Consider the following 25,216-nt stretch of genomic DNA (forward strand, 5'->3'; position numbering starts at 1 on the left):
GGTGGTCGCGTGCTGACAGGTGGCGACGCGCTGCGAAGACTCAGGGTGGCGCATACCTACGGGGAAAAGTGTGTTCGTCCTTCGAAAGCCGCCTGTGTCCCTGTCCTCGCGCGAGCTCTGGAAGTAGCGGAGCACGAAGAGCGAAGAGATTTTCTCACCTCTCCGGGCGGAGGAGATGCGTGCCGGATGTGAGACGAGGTAGCGCGGGAACGATGAAAAGGAGAACGCCGGACGGATTGCCGGCGTCGTGCCGCGAACGAAGGGAAAGTCGCGTTCCGAGATAGCCGCGGTGTGATATTCCCGGAGATTTTTATTATACCGGGACGCGCATCGTGCGAATCAGTGCGTTGCGGGGACGACGCGCGATTCAAGTAGATTTAAATTCGAAAGATCAGTCGGCCGTAAAAGTGACGCGTCCAATCCGTTACGAACTGTTGTATGAATTTTCTTCTAATTTTCACCGCTCTGTCGTCGACATTGGACCACCACGTCCGTTGGATCGTTTTATCGTTTGTCACAACGGTCGTCGAATAACACCTGTGGGATTCTTTCTTCTTCGTGGTCTTATTTACATTGTGATGATCGAGCTGGATTACGCTCTCACGTGTGGCCTGAAGGCAGTGCGATAGTGAACTGTGTGAAAGGTTATACGTAATTATTAAAGTGAAGGATATCAGTGCCGAGGTGTTGTACGGGAGGTGCGGGTGTGATACGTCTTGTTGTGAAACGAAGAACAGCAGGGTGGGCGTGCGAGCGCCCGGACCACCCGCCAGTGATCTTTGTTCTTTGGGAATGGAGTGAACACTCGCGGCCTAGGCTTTCTTCGTCGAAATATGAGGATTACGTTCTATCGTTGCGACCGTTCGTGGGCATCGATTGTGAGCAAAAATGAATCTCACCCGCGTGTTTCTGCTGCTACTGCTCGTCGCGAGTTCAAGGTATGTTTGCGCAGCGGATGAAACATTTCGCTGCTGTCATGAAACGAAATAAAAATCAGAGCTGTTGTTATGAATGCATTTTTGACGAGTGTGGACTGATGTAAGAATAATTCTAAGGCAAGCTGTTTAGAGACAAGGAACGAGATGTAGACAAATTATAAACATTTATGGATGAGAGGGATGGCGGAGAGATAAATATATTCTCAGTTTAAAATATTAATCGTGAAATAACTTGAATTAATGATATCATGATGTTAATAAATAATAATGAATAATTAAAATATATGCTTACCATTTATACTATATTTACTTCACTTCGTGATTCATAATATTAATATCTATTATTCACGTAAACTAAGAAAAAAAATGTACTAAATCTTAATAAATATTTGGTTGGATTGTACAAGCTGAATATTTACTAAATGTAAACATATATTTATTTGGTAACCATTGATTTGATTTTAACTGTCACAGTTTTGTTTTGTATTTAGTAAATATGTATTTATTTATCGTAAGTCAATATTAAGTTTACTATTTAATAAATATTTATTAAAATTTAGTACATTTTTTTAGTGTATAACATGAATTATATTGTATAGATGATCCATATATTTTAATTATTATTTTGACATGTTTTATAAATATTATTATAAATATCATGTAACGACAATTAACTTGTAAAAAGACTTGCTTAAAAGCAAATAGTGATTTTTAAAATAAAAATGATTATACAATAGTATACTCGATTCAATATGTGTATATTAGTATATATATTAATTGTTTGTTACACAAAATTAAATTCTTTCGACATTTGACCTTCGACAATTTTTATCGTTTTATATATATATACTTACTGAAGATATTTATATCATATCTTTCAATATACTCCTGCAATTGTTGCAATTCTCTTTAGAAGGTATTGCAATTACTCGAGACAGGTGGCGTGATTATTAGTGGTGTAACATTCTTCCGATTATCATTGCACATTCACATCAACGCGATATCGATGGAATTGTTTCGTATTTTCATTGTTAGGTCATCTTACCCGACGTTTCTCGTGTCGCATAGAGAATCGATATATCTACACAATTACACATGTATCCAATTTGTTAGGTTGATAAGGAAAATCAGTTACATGGAAAGAACAATTTTACCGAAGTGTCTAAGAATTTAGTTACGTATTTGAAAATAAGTTTGTTAGATTATAAAAATAATTACATATAAGAATCTCAAAGATGACGAGCAATGTTTCACAAAGTTTCGATATTTTAGCAACCAGTTTGAACTATATAATTATGCTGATAATTCGAACAATTAATGTAAATAAGCCCAAATTGTAAGCAGAATCGTAAGGCTCGTAACATATTCCTGTAAGACTTGTAGAATTTTTAAGTACTTTATACAATATTTTTACAAACAGCTTCTTACTAGTCATAAAATTTACAAGAAATCGTAGATATTTACGAATAATCGGACATCTTACGATACATACGCATAAAATTAGAGTACTAGTCATAAGTTCTTATACAAGTTTTACGAGAACACGTTACGAGTCTTACGATTCTGCTTAGAATTGACCCATAAATTATTTTCAGATCTGTATGTAGTTAAATTTTTAGATATTTCAGCGAAACCGCAAAATCCTTTCCGTGTATTTATTTAGGGGGAAAAAAAAAAAGGTTTTTACAACCTGGATTATGTTTATATAAACTCTTCTTTCTGCGAGTTTCTTAAAATTTGCTTTCGTTTTGCAGATGTATGTGCTCGAGCGGATACACCGGGCAGAACTGCGAGAGCGACTACATCCCCTGTGATCCGTCACCGTGTGAAAACGGAGGCTCGTGCCATCAGCTCGGCGAACATGACTACGAGTGCATTTGCTCCGAAGGTGAGTACCGCGCAAACTTTTTATCCCATATCGTGCCGTGGAATCTCACCGCACTACGTACCCCCAATCCCACACGAAAGATGAAACTTTTTCTTATCAATACGTACGATCTCCTTGTGTACTCCGCTCTTTTTCCTTCCAATCTCGCTCTTCTCTGCGTCAGAATTACCTCATCCAAGGTAACAGGAATGACAGCAGAATCTACGCGCCTTGAAGATTTCCACCGTTGCGGCCTCTTCAGAATATTACAGCCTATGATCAGTTACAGTTACGTGGAAGTACATGTAACTCGGATTTCTCTTTTTCCCTCCTCTGTCACTCGCTTCCGGAGCACGGTAATGAATAACTTTCATTCTCTCCTCTGTTATCGAGACCCCAAATTCCGAAAAACCGTTCCCGAGGACTTTTCTCACGGAGCGACCAAAATTCGTCTTCGCGTCGCCGTATAATATTTCAGGGGACAAAAGTCTCTAATTGCGACGTGTTCTGATAATTCATCGCGGAATTTGGAAAGAGTCTTTTCGGTGATTCTCGCGCGTTCCACTCTGTTTACCGTGCTTAAGAGGATCTTTCGCGCCCGTCGCGTAATCTCGCCCCAAGAAAACGTCAAAGGGGCGGAGGAAAGACCAGGAAAGAGGAGGGCAAAAGAGAAGTCCTCTCTCGCAGGGCAATGATTACTCGGTGCAACAGGTACAAACTTGGGCCAGGGGTGGCCGACACGGCCATTTACGTGCGTGTGTACATGGTAGATGGTTAATGTAAAGTCTAGGGTCAGCCTAGCGTGGCCTCCTCGCTCCCTGGGTTACAATGCGTGGTCCTCTTTTTCCCAGGCGGACCACAACCATGGCGACCCCACCTTCTTACCGCGTCCGCTCCTTCGTTTCCTCCCCCTGTCTTCTCCTTTTCCTTCGTCCACCTTGTCGGCGCGTCTTTTCCCGTTAAAAGAACACGAACGAGTTCTACCTTTTCGCAGGTGGTTAGGCGGTTCTTCATTACTGATTCTTACGTGCTTTCTGATACTATTTTATACAATATTTTATACAATATATTATTTAATATGACGTTATAAAGTATTTTCGGTAATTTTATTTTTTCAATCACTGACACCTTAAATTTTTCACTCATGCGTATTAAGAGTTTTATTTTTACACACAATTTTATTTCAATGCGTATTTTGCCTCTTTCGTAAATATATGTTGTTTTGATTTGTTCACGTAATTCGACATTTTTTATTCTGCATAAAAATGAAATATAATTTAATTTCTTTACAAGAAGATTGGAGCAACGAGAATTACGTCATTTAAGGATACTGATTTTAAGAATATTATATTAAATTCTCATCACTCTCTATACGTTTGCTTAATTTTAATCAAATCTAGATTTATTGCGCACGCATAAATTCGTAAATATTTCTGACAGGTAAAGTGACAAAGATTAAAAAGTTGGAAGTTGCAGACATCTTTTACATAACTTTTGTTTATGCGCGTCGTTGCGTATTGAGGTACATATTTTGCGATATTATATTAGACTATTAGAGTGAAAAGTGTCGCATTATGTTTTCCACGTGTTCCGTCTAAGAAGTTCTTCGGTCTTCCGTCTCGAAGTAACCGGCACATAACTACACGCACTGTAACTTTTATTTCGATCATTCTCTTCCCGGTCGTTTCACCTCGAACGAGGTTGAAGAGAGCGGGACCGCCCGTCATTATCGCCTTCTCCGCTCAGGGCGACGCCTTCCGCACGCTCCTGTAAAACGCACATTGCTTTGCGTTCGTTCTTCCTCTTCCCGCTCCGTGACACTCCAATAAGTCGCGAGGATCGAAACTCGAAGAAGGCGTGCCTCGGTCATGTGCCGGCGATCGTTAACACGGGAAAATCAACGACGCTCGGGGATCATGCGGATCATCCCTGCTCGTCGCCAGGATAAGACCATAACTATACCTTTTTGCTTGCTGCAAAGAATTTCTGAACTTTCTCAGTCGAGGAATTCCTTTTCAGTCTCGTTCCAGTAAATATCACATCGTCGTAAAGATTTTATTATATTTTCTCCATTTTTCTCGCACTTCATTCAACATTCGATTTTTGCCACAACTGTGACCCATCACACGGCATAATCCAGGAGATATTTTTTCATAATCAGCATTAATATCGAGATTTCTTATATAAGAGTATGTTTGCATTACTGTTTATATATTCTCGGTTATGTAAAAATATGAAATTGGTAAAAAATTAATTTTCATTTGAGGAAAAGAATTTTCTCGGACATGAAGAATGTTATTCTAATGTAGTAAACATATTGCTTGATATGTTATATGTAATTTTATCAATTTTCTTTCTAAAATGAAGAATAATTATTCAGATCGAGTTTTTATATCCTATCTTTAAATGAATTTTTTTGAAAGTTATGTATTATAAGTATATTTACTGCTTTTTAATCATGATTTTTGAATTGCGCGAGACGGTATTGCTAGGATAAAATGCTGCAACGCATTCGCAAGCTGCCGCGTTCGAAATGATTCCCTCGCGTCGTTAGTTATAATGGTTCAATTTGCAGCCGCATGCTTACGCACGCCTTCCGTCATATTTTCTCTCTCATTTGGCTCTCCTCTCATTGTTGATTTCTTTGCAGCTGACGCATCAGTTCTTAGCTCGCTCTAGTTATGCGTTTTTGCTTGCTTTCTGTGCGAAAAAGAGCTCTTCACAGAGCTGAAGGCTCATAACTATCCTCGACAGAACTCTGTTCAAGACGATTCGGTCGCTTAGGTAGAAGTAATGGTTCAATTTACAGCAACCCGCTCTCTTAACTCTTATCCTCGCCTGGGTTTTCTTCTTGCTGAGCACGAGCCATCTATGTTGCCGTCTTCTTTTATTCCTTTTCACTCTAACTTGGATACTCTATCTCTTTTTGTCTCATCGCAAGACCAGCTGTCTCTTTCCTAAGGACGGTCCTGCCTAGCGAAGTATTTCCCTCGTCGAAAGATCCGATCACGCCTCCTCCATTCCATTCCGCTAATTAGAAACTGCTCTATCGAGCGCCGGTTAAACGATTAACCACGCGGCCGTAGATTAATCAGTCAGAAGAGGAAGGGCTGAAGATCTCAGGGGAGAAAGAGAGATAGCAGGAGAGAGGGCGGAGAATAGAAAAGGAGAGAGATGACTTGGTTTTTTGATCTACTTGCAACACTCGTTTTCTTGAGCCAGACCGAACTATCTCGCCAGTTTACCGTTTTCTTCATTTCTCGTTCTGATTCAATCATTACACACATAACGTATATTATACGCACACGTAACTACATACGATGATACAGAGCGAACGAAATGAAATGAGAGAAAGAGAGCGAAGAAGTCTTGTCGATTGATCGACCGCGACGATTGTACTGACTCGATGAAGTTCTTGTGGAGGAATTAAATCGTCGGTTTTATCCTTGCCGCGTACCGCGACGATCGACAAGAAACTCGAATTTATTGTTGAAGTTATACTTTGTCGGCATCGCTAGAGGATTGAATAGTCTCGTGAGAGACGGTGCGTGCTTCCGTCAATGCTCTCACACCGATTAATTTATTGATCTATTTTTTGCTGTTTGCAAGGGAGACTTTCCGAATATCGTTTTCTATACTATATTAATTTTTCTATATTCATGTTTCCATTTTATATTCATTTTTTGAAATTTTTAATGTATTGATATTAATATTAATTTTTCTTTCGACAACAGTAATTTGTGACGAGATCTAAGTCTAATTTAAATAAAAGCAAAATCTAATTATTTTATTATAGTAGATCAATTTGCTATGAAAAAGTCTAATAGAGAATTTGATTGGATGCACTCAATGCGCATTGGTGCACATTATTAAAGCCGTCATACGTAAATTGACGTAAAAATATATGTTTAATACAAATATAAAAATGAATTAAACCATAAAATCCTGAATACATTTTATTATGTTGTTAAGTAAAATATCTATATTTTGTAATTCAAAATATTTACATTTTATTTTTACACAGATTAAATCAGTATACAACGGTTTTAATAAGTACTAAGTTTTAATAAGTTTTAATAAGTGCGCTAATGCGTCCAAATATAATACATACATGTATATATATATATATTCGCTATAACATTTGTTATCATTAAAATTATATATTAGATAACTCGTGTAACATGCACTTAAATTTTTGATATTAAATTCTATTTTTATTAATTTACAAGATAATATTTTTTACCATAATTATAAAACAATTTTATATTAAAAATAAAAAGGTATTTAACTTTATATTAATCTTAGATTGATGACTTTGATATCAAAAAGCTACTAAAGTTCAGAGCCTACGAAAAATGTACCTAACACATACGAGCTACTCCGTCAATCAAAAGCTTTTCATTTCTACTAGTTTTATTTCTACTAACCATCTCGTTCCTCGTAATAATTGTAACGGAACCCCATTATAGGCTGTGTTAATTGAAATCAAGCAAATTGATCGATTCTGCGTCCGATCGAATCGATTCGATCCATAATCGATATTGGAAGATTGAGAATCAATTGGATATATTCACTCTTTCGGTTTACTCCAATTTTTGTAACTGATTAACAGCTCGCGATTTATAAGCTAACGTATCAGATGAAAATGCGATAAATTGGGATTCTATTTTATATAGTATCTATAATATTATTCCATTTTATACATATATATATATACACTTTACATTCGTATGGTCATTTTACACAAATATTTTTTTACATATTTACATAGAATTTTCTTTGCTGATATTTATATGCACATGTATGTACATATGTGTATATAAAGTATATACCCGAAAACGATTTTACTGAAGTATCTAAAAATTTAGATAGATCTGAAAATAATTTTATTGGATTAAAATAATTATGTAGGAAATTCAAACATGGTAAACATTGCTGCAAAAAGTTTTGACATTTTAGCAATCAGTTTTACCTACATAATTATTTTGGATAGTCCAATAAAATTATTTTCAAATCCATATCTAATTTTTAGATACTTAAAAATTGTTTTATCGTGTACGGAAAAATAAATTATTTCTATTATCTTATGTTTTTGCAAAAAAAGATAAAATTGCTACGTTAGCCATTACATATATTGTCTACAGTCTACATCTAGACTATTCGTAAAATAGTTACATGATCCGCACGTAAACGTAAATGGTAGAATATTATCCATGCGTGAATAGACAACACATTGAGATACATCGAAAAAGAGCGAGGTGGATGGTTATTCGTTCTCAGCTGATTTATGCCATTGCGCGGACATAAAATGCGTTGCATGGCGATCGAAGGATAGACGAAAAGTCGGAGAGGACAAAATAAAATGTGCGTTTCGTCGTTCTTGTTTTCTTCTTTCTATCGCAAATTTTTTCATAAGATAAAAAAGTGTGTCAAGTACATACACTGAAAAAATGTACTAAAATTTAATAATATTTCTTCGAATAGTGCCAACTAAATATTTACTAAACGTAAACATACATCTTTGATACAAGAACCATTAATTTCATTTAACTATTATTTTTTATTAAGTGAATTTTTATTTACTGTAGGTAAATATTTAGTTCATGCTATTAAAAAATATATATTAAAATTTAATAATTTTTTTGTTCAATGGAAGAAAGATAGAAAAACAGAGATTAGCCAAGTAAAGATGATCGTTTTGATTTTATTTCACAGTTGTTACATGCATTTCAAAATCCCAAGATTTCTTTAAAAAATTTTAATATGATCGTTTGTTTATATACATACAGATAGTATACAATATTTTACAATGTATACATTTTTAGAACAATCTATTTAAGATTGATTTTATAAATAGAAAATATTCTAAATTAATAAATTTCTAAATTAATAAATTTTTATCAAAAACATTGAAATATTTTAGTAATTTGTTTTGAAGAAATTTTAATAAATATAGTATGTCATAATGACGCTTATTTTAAACATTTTTTAATTAGTTTTTGATATTTAAAATATTAAGACTTATCGTTTGAAATATCAGAATACACATTTGCCAATTGAATTCTCTGTAACATTCGCCAATAATGTCTAACATTCTCTTGCCTATTTAACCGGAACGTAGGCATTGTATACGTGTACATCACAATCTCTTTCTTGTACACTCGCCGAATAAGAAAGCGGTACTTCATTTACGGTACCCGGAAACGAGCGAATAATTGACCGGAGTTTTCCGTCACGCGTCGCGATCGATCTGCTGATAATTATTACATCGATGCACGATAACTTGCGCTTCGTTCCCACGTGTCGTCTTGCATCTACCATTCGTGCAACGGTACACGAATTTTAACGCCGAGGTATTTGCGTACCTCTCTCGCCACCCACACCTAGTGTAGCATCGCAATCGTCTGTAGAAACGTCTTTTAAATTACGTTTAGAAGCGATTTAATCTACACAGCCGTGCCACTCGTCACTCGGAAAAAGAAAAAAAAAAGAATATTATTATAACTTCTCGGTTACGTCGTTCTCTATTAATCGAGTAGGACTTAATTAAATCTCTCTAATTCTCCTCGCAGGCTAACCATTCAAAGCGACCGCGTTTCTCTCGACACGTTTTATCTCTTTGTGAATATTATTAATACCTTCTTCCTTGTATCTTCTTGAATATGTTTCTTCGTGTTCTTTTCTAATCTGACATAAAAACTACTTCTCTCAGTGCGATGTCGCATAATTAATAACAGTAAACAATCGAGCGATAAAGCAGGCGCGTACGACGACATCTAACAAGTGTCCTCGTGATGTATATCACGTATGCCTTCGTTCTCTCGCATTGTCCATGGGTCTTGGTCTAGATCTATTTCATCGTGCAGTCCAACGTGTCATCACTACATTCTCTCGCTCGTTCTTCTAGATCTTTTCAACTCGACTCTGTAAGTGACTCACATACGTAGGAGTTTGCGTAGAATACTTGGCAAGGTGACACAAAAAAAAAATGGTAGCAAATGATATAATAATTGGCTTTTCCCATCATAGGTAAATGGAGAATTGCGTTCCAAGACCTTTTCCATCACTAAACCGACGAAAATGATTGCTGTAGTTACATAATTTTATTTATATATTTTATTCTGCGAAAAAAGCAGATCATTTCTTCAGTTTACTTTCTATTGTGCCGATTGAAAAGAAACTATTATAAATCTGAACAATTTAGTTCCCATAATTGCATCATTAATAGTTAATCAATAAAAGTTAAATAAGTAATATTAATTCATAAAAGTTCATAAAAAATTATTTTACGTATGAATTTGCTCGAAACTTGTAAATATTAATTTCAATTATATTAACTTGCAACGTTTGACTTGCAAGTATATTAATAATTTAATTATAGATAAGATGCTTTGATAGGTTAAATAATTACTTGTTTTACACATTTTTTCGAACTTGAATTCTGATGTGTTATCTTAAAAATCATTATGAGTTACGCTGTCTCGCTTATTTCAACCCCCGCTGATGTCGAAACAAATCAATTGTCCAACTAAAAAATAAAAGAGAAACAGGAGCTTCCGAGAGACATGGAGACCTATCTCGGACTGGATGCTCGGCTCACAGTTCCTCGCGACAGTGACAGATACTGGTCGTTGTTGTCCATGGCTGCTCGTGGCCACAGAGATATAAGTATACCGCTAACGTTTCATTCTCATAAGCTCTGGAAAGGACTGGAAGGAGAGACGATAAATGAGTTCGAGCCGCCGCTCTAGACGAGACGTGACTCCAAGCTGAAGCTCTTGTCTCTATCTGGTCCTCCGAATTGCAGATCATAAAACTTACGATGTGAGAAAATGTAGCATTCACTTATTATACATACGATGATCGTAAAGTAACGATTTTGTTTAATACTCTTACTGCCTGTCAATGCCTTCTTATTGAGATAAAGACCAATCTATTTGCAAGAATTAGAAATCTCGAAGAATGCGTGTTACATCAGCGTTTGTATTTTTTATATCTTCTGTATGCAAACATATTGCTCAGAAACTATCGCGAGTCATTGCTTGTGCAGAAATTACCGTGCGAAAATTTATACACTATTATGTTACATGTATATGAGATATGAACAGACGTAATAAGCTAACAAAATATATTATCAGTTTGGCATTTTGCGTAGTGACGTACGAGTTTCGTGGACATAGTTACGTTCCCACGATTCAGTCAAATCGCACAGATGCGCCGTGGAACCCCTTTCGATTTCATTTTTCGTTCATTGAGGTCTTTCGTTCATTGAGTCGCGAGACACGGCACGAATCTCTGGGGAATTGGTCCAAAATCAGGGCGCGAATAAAATAATGTACTACACCCTTCTATAAAATATAAATTACATTAATAAACGATTTATTAAGACCGTATATGTGAACACACAATAAATTACATTGATACGAAATATAATAACGTATTTAAGTCAGATGTAATATCAACTAAATATTAGATATAAATCAAATTAATACTCTATTGAATCGTCATTATTAATATACAGCTCTGTTTCATTATTATAACAAACATATATATTCCGATAATGACTGTTTAATAGAATATTAATTTGATTTACACCTAATGTTTAGTTCAACAGAGTATTAATAATTTGAGAAAGATTTATATTTAATATTTAGTTCTTTATTCTCGTTTAACAACAGTGTATAGTACTTGTACTGATTTATGTCTGTATTATTTAATATAAGAAAAATGTCTGTGAGAAAGCTCTGTAATTTTCCTTTTTTTAAAAGCTAAAAATAATCTCAACTTAGAAGCCTGATAAAAGTGAACGTTTTGCTGTATAAAATTACTCGTCTAACATTAGAAAAATAATTTATTTTAATTTATGAATTTAATTTACTTCTAGTTGTTGAAAAATATAGTTGTTGAAAAATATGTTGAAAAATAATATTTGTACAATGTACATAATCACAAAGTAGAATAGTCCATTGAACTTTATATGGGAAATGAAATGGTAGAAGATGAATCTCTATGAGATATCTTCCTCGTGGGCACCTTTTATTTATCCAGATGATAGAGAGAGGCTGTTGTCCCTTTTGTCTGCATCTCCGGTGGAACGATAAATCCACACCCACGCGGTGTAAACTGAGCTGGACGCTGCTATGTAAGTAGCCGGAATCGGGCGCGGCTCGCCATCACGCTGAATATAAATCTGGATTAATTTAAAAGATTCATTGAATCGCACTGATCGTAGTATCGTCGTATTTGAGCAAGTTTTACGAGTATATTGCAGTGTCAGATTGATAGTTGAACGTTTGACATTTTCTATTTTAAATTGTTCGAGTAATGTATTATATTTTTGAAATCTAATCATAAATGTAATAAAAAAATAGACGTAATATATTTCTGCATGTATTTTTACTCTAATTTAAGATTTTCTTCCGGTGCTAATTTATTTTTACATCAAAATCTATATTTTCCCAGATATTTACTATTTTTATTTATAGGGCATTGTTTGATCAAATGATCAATTCAATTTAGTCTTTCTATCTTTTTAATTTATTCCACACGTTTTAGCCAATTGAATTTGTCCTTGAATTCATGTGGGGCTCAATTGGCAAAGCAGATGCGCGGTATTCCTGTTCGAAAACAATAGGGTCTCGGTCGATGATGCGACAGAGACGTGGCAGGGAGACGATCTCCATAGAAAGGGGGCCACACCCCGTAGAAATCGACCACGTTGCGTTTGCTCTTGCGGCGCGATGGAAGTAGGGCCCTGGCGCGAATCCCAGCGAGCCTCCCCGAGACTGCGAAGAATCATCGAGTCGCTCGTAAAGCCGCCGTGCACCTTATTTCTCTTCTCTCCTTCTTCGTCTCTCCTTTTTCTTCACTTCGTCTGTTCTTTTTCCATTGGTCCTTATATTCCCTTCTCTATACTCGATACCATCTATGAACTCTCGCGGCAACCCTTTCTCGTATTCTTCATATTTTACCATTACCATATCAGGTTCTTCTCGATTCTCCTCTCCTTACCGCACTCTATTTGGTTTCTTATTAAATATATCTGCCTTACACGAACGCACGCGCGCGAGCACGCACATTTGATTATCACTCGGCCTGATCGGATCATTCCTGTAAGGCCGCAGCCTATCTTGACGACTTTGTATGATTGCTTTCGTAATAGTTTTATTATTTTTTATGAACCTATCAATTGCTACCACGCGCTTCTGAATCTTCTGAGAATTCACTATTTTGTTTTATTTTGTGAAATAATATAGGTACTTTGTTTGGTACTCGCATCTTTTCTATTATTTGCAAAATGATTTTTTCTGAGAATAGATATGACATAATTATGAGACACAATTATGATACAAATAATTCTATGAATGCTCCTTAATGGACTTGAAAGAAACTCGTTGACGTGATAAACACGGAGGAACCAGTTTTACGAGTGAATGTAAACGTTCTTAATTAGATCCAATGCGATACGATTCAGGGTCGCAATGCTGAAACGAGTCAAGATCTCTTCGGGTCGATTCTCATTCGTGAAACAAGTTTCTAGCCGAGTTTCTTCCGCTTTTCGAATATACAAAGAGACGTCATTTGTCTTTCTGATTTCATCTCGACAGCTTTTTACTTCCTTACAAATATCTTCATTGCTATTTCTGAGCAAGGATTGAAACCGGTATAATTCGGCGAAGGGGGATAGACTTCAATTTCCTGCATGTAGCAAGAAAATACTTTATGTCAAATGTCACGTTTTACTTATTCGCGAATAAAATCGTAAGATTTATTATTGCATATATTTACATATAAATTTAAACTCAAAATTGCAATATATGTATCCATTTTCATCCGAAAAGGATCATATATCGTAAGATTATTCCAACATTGTAGTCATAACGTTAAGTAATAAACATACAAATATAAAAAAAATATTAACCGAACAATCCAACGAAACAAATTATTACAAAGTTATTTACTATAATAATTGTTATAATAATTGTTATAAAATTTACAAATTCATATATTATTGTTTATTTTACAATATGTTGTGTTATCTTATTGATACATAATCGTTTCATGATTGAACTAATTTGGCTAATTATTTTGAAAACTTGTTATAAATTTTTAATTGTTCGACTAGATTGACTTTCGAGATCACATATAATTTAATTCATAGATGTCATTATAGCCATATAACAATAAAGAAACTAAATATCCACTTAGCCATTTGTGTGCAAACATATCCAGATTGTACTTAGATCCAATAAAATATCCAGACTATGTATGTGTGTTTAATGTTAAGAATAATATTCGAAAGCTCGGCCAAAGGTCGAGATATTGCGTATCTTAATACGACTCAAATATTTTCATACATTTTCATGAGCACTAACTGACCGGCTTCTATAATTTTATGAGCCATCTTTCTGTTGCAACGAGATAGTATTATACTTTAGTATTTTGCTTTATTTTTCTGCAAAAGCGTACCGTGAGATCAACTATCAAATTTAATTTTTATATTTTTTGTATTTGCATTGATTGCTTTTTAATTTTTATATTTTTATATTTCCTTCTTTATTAATATTTAATTTTTTATTAAGCATGTTTATAATATTCTCAAAGTTTTTAAAGTTATAACATCAAGGTAATATTCATCATTTTTATCTCATTTTTGTATTTTATTAGTACATATCTTTTATGAGAAATTTTAATACACTATTTATTATTTTAAGAAATAATTAGATGATGTACGATGATTTAGAATATAAATTTAAATTAAAATGCAAATAATAATGTTTCTATTTTTCTTTCACGCAAAAAAATATTTTGCTGCTCCAGCTAGAATATTATAGTTGTTTTTTGTATCTGTTAGAAAATTATATATCATCCGCATAGACTTTATAGCACAAATCTAAATTCTATCTCTGTCATCTATATGATTAGATGCAATACATATCCAATATCGGAGTACTTGCTAAAAATTTATCTATTCCAGCTATTTTTCATACATAATAAAAGACTTAGATAATTTTCGCTGTAAGATTATTTTTTTGAGTGTTACATAGAAAATTTTTGTGATATTATTACATAATAAAAATTATACAAATGGTAACGTTTCACGATAATTTTTTGATCGCCCTCGTATTCTCACCGAGCTTTCCTTGCATGAAAATCACAAAACACGCATCGATACGACGGTCCACACGTTTGCACTGATGATGTATGTGTCTACCAGTGAATATTCACAGACCACGCGGTGGTATGCACGCGTCGAACGCATGGGGAAAGGGTTCACCGTACTCACGTGGCGATGCGCGGAGGCACAGGGGGACGCGTTGTTTCTCCGGGAGGTCATCCTGGTGGAAGTCGATTGACCTCTGACTTCGGCGCCTCCGTGTTCCCATAAACGTGATCACGGAGTTACTTTATGCCCCGCCTCGGAGCGTGTACATCCCGAACAAAATTTTCGGCTGCATCATCGAGATATGCGCGACGGAGACTACATCATTGAAAATACGAACAAATTCAACGGCATCTATCGCTAGAAACGCAGTTTCGGAATAGCTAGCTATATATTTTAGGTTCTAGCTAAACAAATAATAATATAATGTTATGAACAAGCTTATATTCAAAATTACAAATGCGTATAAGTTCGTAATATTAAAAAATTCAAACTCAAAATTTTAATTATCGACTTTTAATTAATATTAAAGTATATTAATAAAACAATTATATTTGTTTATCAGTAAAAATTGAGCTTTAATTTTTAATTATCTAAATGTTTCTTAATTGATCATTTATTGGTATAATTATCGTTACCTTCAATTATTCGGGTAAAATTTATAGCAATCAATTGAGACACGTATGATTGCTCTGGATACACGACTTCGATCGCGAAAGTACAGTAGTGCTCAATAAGAGAAGATATTATCTAAGATGAAATGAATCTGCGGAAGGTAGATGCGGGAAGGACGGAGAAAGGGAGGGAAATGGATACGGATAAAGAAGAGGACACCGGTACACCTGCGGTCATAAACTTGTCGAAGTGGCATGGCATAACGTAATAGTAGGAGAACGTTGCCTTGCCAGCGCGTTGCCCTTGATTGCGACGATAAAACCTTCCCCTTTCCACCACTTTGCTTTGCCACTGGTTGCCACCGTCTTTCGTCCATCCCTCTTCTCTTGCACCCCTTCCGACACCCTCTGGCTCTCTCGCGAACTCCACGGTGCGCAACGCGATTTTACGCACGCACACACGCGTGCGTGCACGACAAGCGGCACGGTGCGCATTCTATCGCGCGTCGGTGCTCGTAAACTCAAGCCCGGTCGGAATTCTTCGTGGAAGCGATAACCGAAGCGTATAAATTTAAGATCGCTTTGTTCGCGAGTCCGTTGATCGACTAACAGTAAAGGAGGTCCGAACATAGTCTTCGATTAACTAACTCTGCCTGACGATTCTGTTCTTTACGCCGGATCAAAGTCCTCTCTGGAACATCCATCTTTATCGAGGATCGAAATTGATGGATACAAATTGGATGAAATAAAACTTTAATACCTTGACTATAAAATTTCTATTTCTGAATTTGCTTATTATAATATAAATCATGTAAGCATGATGACTGTAGACGAGATAAATATTTTCATGGATTGCAAATCGAATCAATCGAAATTACTGTCGACATTTTCAATTTCTATCGTTTAATATGAATGAAGGCATCTCTCTTCTTTTCTGTCGACGTAGTAACGCCAACGTAACGATAGAGACGATTATGATAATCGCGATTGTTGCCAATGTGCTTAAGCAATGTTGAATTAGCCGATGATTGCATCATGCTCTTTGTGCACTTTAATTGCAATTTGCGATACAAATAGAAATGTGAACGCAGCGAATGCACTCTGTTCTTCGACATGCAATATAGATTTTTTATAATTTTTCGATCGAAAAAATTGACCGAAAGACTCGCTAGACATTGCAGAATATTTACGTGAGATTTGGCCACCGACATTGCCCTTAATTAGCGGATGCCTCTCCTATTTCGAAGAAAGATCATGGAAAAATCGTCATGGAAATGATGGTGCCGCTTCATCGCGGCTCTCCAACCGTATTAATTATAAAAAGGTCGTAAAGCTTGCGGCAAAATAGGAGAGTGCTTTTCTTCATCCGGCCGGATCTAAGTATTCAGCGAAAATCGTAGAATATAAGAAAGATATGGAACTTAAAGTACCATTTCAAGAGTACGAATATAAGAAGCAGAGGAAAAAACGGAATCAACTATTTGGGAGGACAAAACTGCCGAGATTACTACCATAATATTTTATAGTGATTTTGTCAAATTCATAGAATGAACTATGCATTTTAGGAAAGAATTTTTGAGAAGAGTTGAATGTAAAACTATTTCTAAATAATTTTTTATAATTATTTACAGAAGATTTAAAATTCTATGTCAGTATCTAAAATTATCTCATAGAACTGACATACGTTGGGAAAAAGTTTATCGATTTATATTATTTAATTCATTAATTTTTCTTCGTTTCCCTTCTTTGTATATCTAATTATGTCTCACAGTTTTCGTCGTCCTTTTCCACGTATTCTTGTACTTATGGTGAAAACGTTCAGGATGCTATTAAAGCGGCATATCGTGCGCAGGGCAATCTGGCTCCTCTTCCATCGCGAGATCACTCTTGAAAGAGGATTACTCGTGACTTCCTCCTTCCCCGGGCGGGTGCACTTTGCGCTCGTCTTTCCTTTCGCGTCTATCGGCCTCGTCATCGCGCGGAATGCGATTATTATTCTCTCTTACGACAACGGCGTCATTTCGCAGAGTGGAGCACCTAAGAACGTGGAATCCCGCGGGGCAAAAATTCATGGAGCGAAAATGTCGGCGCGCAAATTGACTTTAACTGCCGAATCTCTTGGTCGCGTAATCGGTTGCTGCACCGCTTACCTTCAACGAATGTATGAACAATTGATATAATTTTTCAAGTAAAAGTAAATTATTATTTGTTACGAATTGCTTTTTTATTAAAACTTATTTGTCAAGTTTCTGTGAGATATTACATTGCAGTTAACAATTATTAATTTAACGATAATTCATTCACATTTATTTTTTTATCTCATTTTTTAGTACTACATATATGTATATACATATATATAACTTTTTTACAAGCTTCTATTTTAAAATCGATTTTAAATCGATGCTTCGTAATTGCCAATGACGCTAAATTCAAGTTTCATTATAATTATAACGGTAGATTAAATTTCTTTGTGCTCCTCCGTACAATTAGTATGAAATAAGATTCCATTGGAACCAATTTAACTTCTATTTTGCATGCTATCGCCGGCGTGTAAGTACTTACAAAACATGGTCCAACGTAATACCGCGTCTCTTTTTCGCGTAATTTCATTATTTTGTGATGCACAAGATAGAAGTCGTTAGCTAGACCGGTTAGGAGTATGAGCGAGCAAACGCGATGTACCGAGAAAGGATGAGGAAGAAAAGGAACCCGATCCTTCGGCATATACGTAGAGAAGATGAAGAAGGAAGTCGCAAAGATTACGAAAGAACATGTGCACGAGCACATCTTGAACGATCCAGCATTTCGATATCGTCCTCTGAACGTGACCGCGCGCTACGATTCCTCTTCGCCTAACATAAATCCGTGACGTAGTTCTTGCTCCGGAAGAAACTACCAAGTAGCCGCTAATTAAATCGGGAGATCGATATTGTTATAGATTTGTAAACGATAAATTGAAGGTGGAATTGAAGTTTGCTTGCATTTTAATTTTTAAAATAACAATGCAAAATTACGCGAGTAAAAATAACACATTTAAAAAAAATATCTTCTATGATGCTTTTAAGAATAACTTCTTGATTGCTTTAGCATAACATAGAATTTTAAATTTCGTTTTCTTAGACTCATAATAAAATAGTATGAAAAAGATAATTGGGTCTTGAATTTTTCATGAATGCCTTTGTTTTTTAAAACGAGTAATTTTTTTAATTATGACTTAATACTGTTTGTTTTTAATAACTCCACGAATAATATTGTTCGCCATTTGTTCGCCATTCAATGTCTAGGAAATAATTATAGCTGATTACTAGAAATCTTCAACTTTACAGCTATAAACAATAACATTTTCATATCGTACGTCATATCTGCCGAGTGGTTTCTGACGATAAAAGCGATATGATGGATGATTTGGCGTTGGTTGGGTGCTTCTCTGGTGCTCTTCCGCGTTACAACCTTCCCTCGAAAGAGAAATCTCGCATAATATCCCACGACGTTATCACGCAGCTTCAGGAACCGGGAGAATTTCCTGGGAATTTGCAAAATTGCCGCCAGGCAGTAGAATCAAACGTCAGCGATTAATCGCTGCATAAAGATACTGTAAGTAGGCATCAACTTAACCTTCGCGAGTAATTTTGAAACATTATAGTAATACATTCGAAGCAATATAAGCATGTACGAGAAATTAAACACCACTTGGTCTCAAATTAATTAATTATTGCGCTATGAAAGCATTACATTAAAACACTTTAAAGTTTGTCAAAACAAAATTTTCTATATTTTATGTGAACATTTACAAAAATATACTAAAAATAATCTCCATTAAGATGTCAATAAACCAGTCCTGTGATAAACTCTCTTGCAGACATCTCACTGATTTTTATAAGATAACCAGTTATACAATTTTTAATATTTCGGATTATGCGACTAATGTCCACTTCGATACACATCCATCGTAACACTTTATCGCACATAAATCGAGCCACGCTTGCTGAAGAATGATCAGATCGCTTCTATCCCACAGCTTCTTCTTAATTACCATTCGCGTATAAATGGTGATATCCACCGCAGATGTCTGCAGTAATTAAGCAACAATCTTCGCTCTAGACGATCTGAACGATTTATCGCGCACGCGTGTTCATTTGACATGATTAAATAGAAGTCGCGCGCGCCTTGCACTTGCGAGAATGTTGATCGTCGTCGACCTGTTTTGATGTCGAGCGAGTTGGATTGGATTACAGTAATCAGCGATTTCCTATTGCACTTAGAAGTTACCGGGTCTGATCGACCGTGACCGTCGATCGAACGGATTCGATTCTTGTTAGAAATAAAATCTCATGTGGTCTTATAAACTATGCGAAAAAGACAGTATGTTTGAGACCTAATTGATAGAGCCTGGGATAACTTTGGTTATATGAACAGCCTGTGAGAAGACAATTCTCATAATCAGCGAGTATAAACCTGATGCATGAGAAGTATTCGACATGGTCGCTAATTGACGGAGTATGAAAAATGTTACGATGATAATAACAGAAAAAATTCAGGCTGGAACAATTACGCTTCACTGAATAGACGATACAGTTTCTTCAACTTCGCACAACGTGTTTCTAACGGATTATTCCCAGACTAATTAACGGAAATTTTCATTACGTTAGACGAAAATTTCATCTTGCAAAAAGTCATGTTCAACGCTGTAAATAATTTTAGAGTTTTTTCGTTTCGTATAATGCTTTTTTTAACAATATTAAATTTTTGTTAAATTTCTACCTAAAAATAGTGTAAAGAAAATTTTGTTTAAGCATATTGACAATTGCTTCGATTAATTTTTTGTTCTAAGCGTACTTTCCTTTTAATTTATGCAGTAGCAAGAGTGATTATTAAACGTGTTATTAAAGAAAAGTGATAGTTAGCGAAAATGAATGTTTAATGATAGTTTTCTTTATAACTAGTTGTGTTTAAAGATTAATTATTGTAATAATTGAGAGATTCCGAGAAGAGCAATAAAAATATACAGCATAAGCAATACAATGTTTTCGCAGGAAAAATATCTATAATGACCTATCGGCATATCTCGTTCATTAGAAAAGATCATATAATTACTCGCTGTATGACTCAACTAATTAACGAAGTCTGTCAAAAGGGATGCGCGTTAATGAATAGTTGCCAACAATTACGCGAGCTCGCGAATGCGTTATTTCACACGATCGCGTTATAATCAATACTTGCACATCCTAGATTAATAGCAGATTTATTCTTTACATTGAAGCGCAATTTAATTCTCTCTCGTTACGTATCTACTAATTATGGTACAGCGATGAGAATTTGCTAAAAAAAAATCTCCGATGGAAAAATCACATATACATTGTTTATCGGTTTATTTCCTTTAAATTAATCTTTCGAGCATTTTTTCTCACATTTCTATCTTTTATCGTATACGTTCAGCAAGGTATTTTCTTAATGCAAAGGCGCATTCCCGTATCATATCATCGTTGCATGTTAATTCAATGATACTACGTGATGTGCCTTTGTATATCATCGTGTAATATCACAATTTTAATATATAAATACTCTCCATTTATATTTATACTGATACGTAACGATGATATGATATGCAGATATGGAATAAATCTGTTTTAAAACGCGATACTTCAGTAATTACTTCTGATATTTATGAATCCAGGAAAAACATGTTTGCAGTACAAATAGTACAATTAAACCACGAGTTCTTGGTCAGATACTTTATTTCTCTAACTCAGCTCGCGTCGATTTAGCTTTTCGTCATCGTCTATTTGCCTTGACTATTAACTGTTATTAAAACGGAATTGATAACGAACACTATATAGGTATATATGCTGTAAAATAATATGGTGTTATTTTCATAATTACTTTGTATCTGTCACTACAATAAAAAGAAGTTTCAAAATGATTTTGAATCTTGTAATAATTTTATTTGTAATAATATAATTTGAGTTTAAAAATCAATTTTAATTTAAAATATTCCACAAATTTCACATGTTATTGTGACTTCAGTTCTTAGATCAATTAGAATTTAATACATCTCTATCTCAGTAATTGTGCTACGTATTTTTATCTTAGTAACGCCGGATTAGTAGCGCACTCATCCTCGTCTATATTCAGACATTGACTCTCCCTTCCCGTGACCTGTGATTCTAATGGCGATTATGGCTCAAATGTATCCTCACGAGTGCCACGGTGCATTGCATAACGTGCAACACGCCGCGTCTCGCTTTATAAGCTAACGCTCCTTATTAGAAGGAGAGCTTCTGGGCAAAGGCGAAGGTGGACGAGCAATGAGAGTATATGAAGCGAGATGGGATAAAAACGCGAGGAGTCTCGTCGTGCGATCTAATTGGAACACGATTCTGACCCTGAAACCCAAGATAGGGAAATATTCGAGCTTCGTGAACCTGCTCCTCTGTTCCCTCTATGCTGCCCCTTCTAAGAAAGGCCAGCAAAAATACAGAGGAAGAATTGGCATGTGTGTGAACTCGGTGGTTTGAGACAAACATTGTATTAGAACATTACGTTCTCAAATTTTTCATGCACTCTATATACTCAGATTTACTACTCTATATACTTAATTAATTGTATATATATATATATATATATATCTACGAATGTTTCGTAGATATTTTTCCAACTTAAAATGTATAAGTCAGGTCTGAATACGGATCTGAGTGACGCTTATCAACACTTTACTGTCCCCGAAATCTTACCCACATTGAATTTTTTTTGCGTCAATGACTTTGCGTTTTGGCTCCGGAGCTCAAATTGGACAGGCCTGGTATAAGTTATAACGCATTTATGATTTGCGACTCTTACAATTAGTCATGATATTTAAGTCTTTGTTTTACGTGTATAATACAAAGATAGATGTATGATATTTCACACACATTGTCGGATAATTTGAAAGAAGACAATTTATATACGCAGTGCATTATTGTGCTTTTCGCACGGCTAAGACTGGCTTGAACTTCGTTAAGGCTCTCATGCACACGAAACATCCTTCGAAGGTCCATGTGTATCCGACCGATGCTGAAACATCGTCTTCATAATTGACGCGTCACCTTGCGTAGGTGTCTTTCATAGTTGTTCTCCACCTTCCTTGCCTCGTTTCCTCCTTTGCCTCGATGTTATCCGCACCATATGATCTTCGTTTTTTTTTACCTTCTCTCGCTCCTGTTTCTCTCGAAAGGCTGTCTTGTGAATCCTAACGTACATTCATATATTATTTGACTGATAATTTACGGCAGATTCGAATCTCTTCGGAATAGTGAAGACGTGGTGAAAGCCACTACACAACACTACGATGGTACTGATAAGAGCGAAGAAAACATATATCGGAATATAATATAAATTGTGTTTAATAATCTATATTACAAAGAAAGAAAATAAAACAGCGGCACACGATGCTTGTTTCCTTGCTGGATTGCTAGCTAGAATAAATTCTTGCCACTGTATTGGCTACGATGTTGACACTGTCAGTACCGCAGCCAATACGATGGCAAGATTCTAATCCAACTAAAAATCCAGCAGGAAAAGCATCGTGTGCTACAGGCTTAATTTTATATAAACAAACGTACAAACTTTAATCCTGCTGGTCTGTTCAAATTTACTATACGATATTGTGTTTGAGTCAATATAATTAGAAAAACATAAGTAAATAATAAGATTAACTTTTTTTTAGATTTCTTAGTCTTCTCAAGATTAGAGCTTACAAAAATATTTAACAGACAAAGTTATCAAATACCAAAGAAGAAAGTTTTTAAATAAAATATTAATAAGGAAATAAACTATTATATATTTTAGGTCAAATAGACTCGAACAGATTAGCGGGATCATATAAACCGTTCTAATAGATCTTAATAAACCGTTTTTATTTCTTAATATTTTCTTTTATCGAGATATTGATTATGTATAGCTTTCAAATAATTTTAAATTTTGATATAAGCAAAAATAAAAAATATTTCCATTTGTTTAACCCAATAAAAAATCATTCCTTTAAGTATATATTTATAAATATTTTTTGCAATATCATGTGAATCCGTTTGAAATCTGATTATACGATCGAGGTTTTATTCGCGAGAAGATCGGCTACCTCATCATTGAATTAATAACTGCTGCACAATATAGCTCATCAAAGTCTTGTCATGGCAGCTCGTGAGTCTTTTCGCAACTTGGCAGGGAAGACACGAGAAAAGACGCGTCTGTATGAACGCGGAGACAGAAAGCGAGAGAAGTGGTGGAAGAATAGCCTCGTTAGCACCTTTCGAGTCAGCCGATCAGCATGCAGATGCGTGCGGGAGAATGCACTTATTAATTTTAATCGGTGCTAGTCGGTAAGGCGCGGTAAGATAAAAGACGTGCGCGTGGGTGTCGGTAGCGTAAAGCACGAACAGGGTGGGGGGGAGATAGGGAGAAGAACGGGCGCGAGAACATGAAAGCTTCCAATTTCCATCTCCGTGCCCCCCCTGGCGTTGATGGAATTTCTCGGCCTGCGAGTAACGGTGCCTTCTAACCCACGCACATTGGAGATGTGCAGCGGGACGCAAGGCGGAGATCGCACACGTAATTGAGGAGGCTGCGTCGGTTTGGTGTCACTGGCTATAAAGTTACGTCGCTTATCCGCATATTGCCTATGCTATATATTATGTACGCTATATCTACATACATTTGTTTCCGGAATAGATAGTGGCGAATTATGCGAACTGCACGTGCTATGTAACGTTACACATTTTTTATCATGAATTTTTAATAAATTTTTTTATCTGCTCGAAACTAATTATGTTAACGAAATTATAGAAAGAAATCGTTATTTCTTGTAAAGTTTTTATATTAAATATTTAACGTATATTATTAATACTTTAAGCTATAGTCTATCCAAATATAATCCATTTAAAATGTAATACAAAGTAAGTTTCTCTGTTGTCTGTTTGTATGCGTATATATGGCACAAACAAACACTGCAGTGCCAATAAAAAGAAACTAGTACCAAAAATTATTCCTCGGATCTACTCTTCGGAGGATTGTGGCTAGATCATTCTTAACTTGTACTTTGAATAAATAACCAAAAGTCAACCTGCACATATAAATATAGTATATAAAAATAGCAGCACAAAAAGCAGTTTTTGAATTTGATTTTTTATGCTTTTACCATGTAAAGGAAATGTATGTAGTAATCTTCGAAAATTAATGAGTATCCACCGTATCTCGTATGACCCAGTCACCATTAACCAAGAGTTAATAATAATCACTCTCTTATAATTTTTGTTCGTATTAAACGCGTACATTTGTGACACTATAAAATTTAAACAATTCCTACAATATTTGAATTAATAACTTATAGTTGAAAGGAAAAGCAATGCGATTATCAGATTTATTCCGACGAAATGGAATATACTTCCGAGATGCAGATCGTTCCTTGCGGGCAGAGAAGGGAGACACTTTAATCGTCGAAGGTTACCTTTACGGCGGAGGCGAATCCGCGCGTTCACCTCCCGCGGTTAAGAACCCTTTAAGGAGCGATTCCTATCTTCCTTAATTACCGTACCTTTTTCGCCTTCCTGCCATAGTCAGGATGGTGGATGAAGAGAGGGGTAAAGTAAGAACCGGGAGCACG

At 35.5% G+C, this 25,216-nt stretch overlaps 1 protein-coding gene across 1 annotated transcript in view; it reads left to right on the top strand.

The window, feature by feature from the left end:
* The first annotated feature begins 662 nt into the window (after positions 1–662).
* The window catches only part of N (neurogenic locus Notch protein), a 135,872-nt gene continuing 111,318 nt past the window's right edge, over positions 663–25,216 (top strand). The window contains exons 1-2 of the mRNA XM_018446296.1: positions 663–938; positions 2,693–2,826. Of these exons, the coding sequence (XP_018301798.1) occupies positions 889–938; positions 2,693–2,826 (184 nt within the window). The 5' untranslated portion in view covers positions 663–888. The remainder of the gene's footprint in view (positions 939–2,692; positions 2,827–25,216) is intronic.

This window comes from Mycetomoellerius zeteki, unplaced genomic scaffold (genome assembly GCF_001594055.1).
Source record: "Mycetomoellerius zeteki isolate Tzet28-1 unplaced genomic scaffold, Tzet1.0 scaffold179, whole genome shotgun sequence".
NCBI lineage: Eukaryota > Metazoa > Arthropoda > Insecta > Hymenoptera > Formicidae > Mycetomoellerius > Mycetomoellerius zeteki.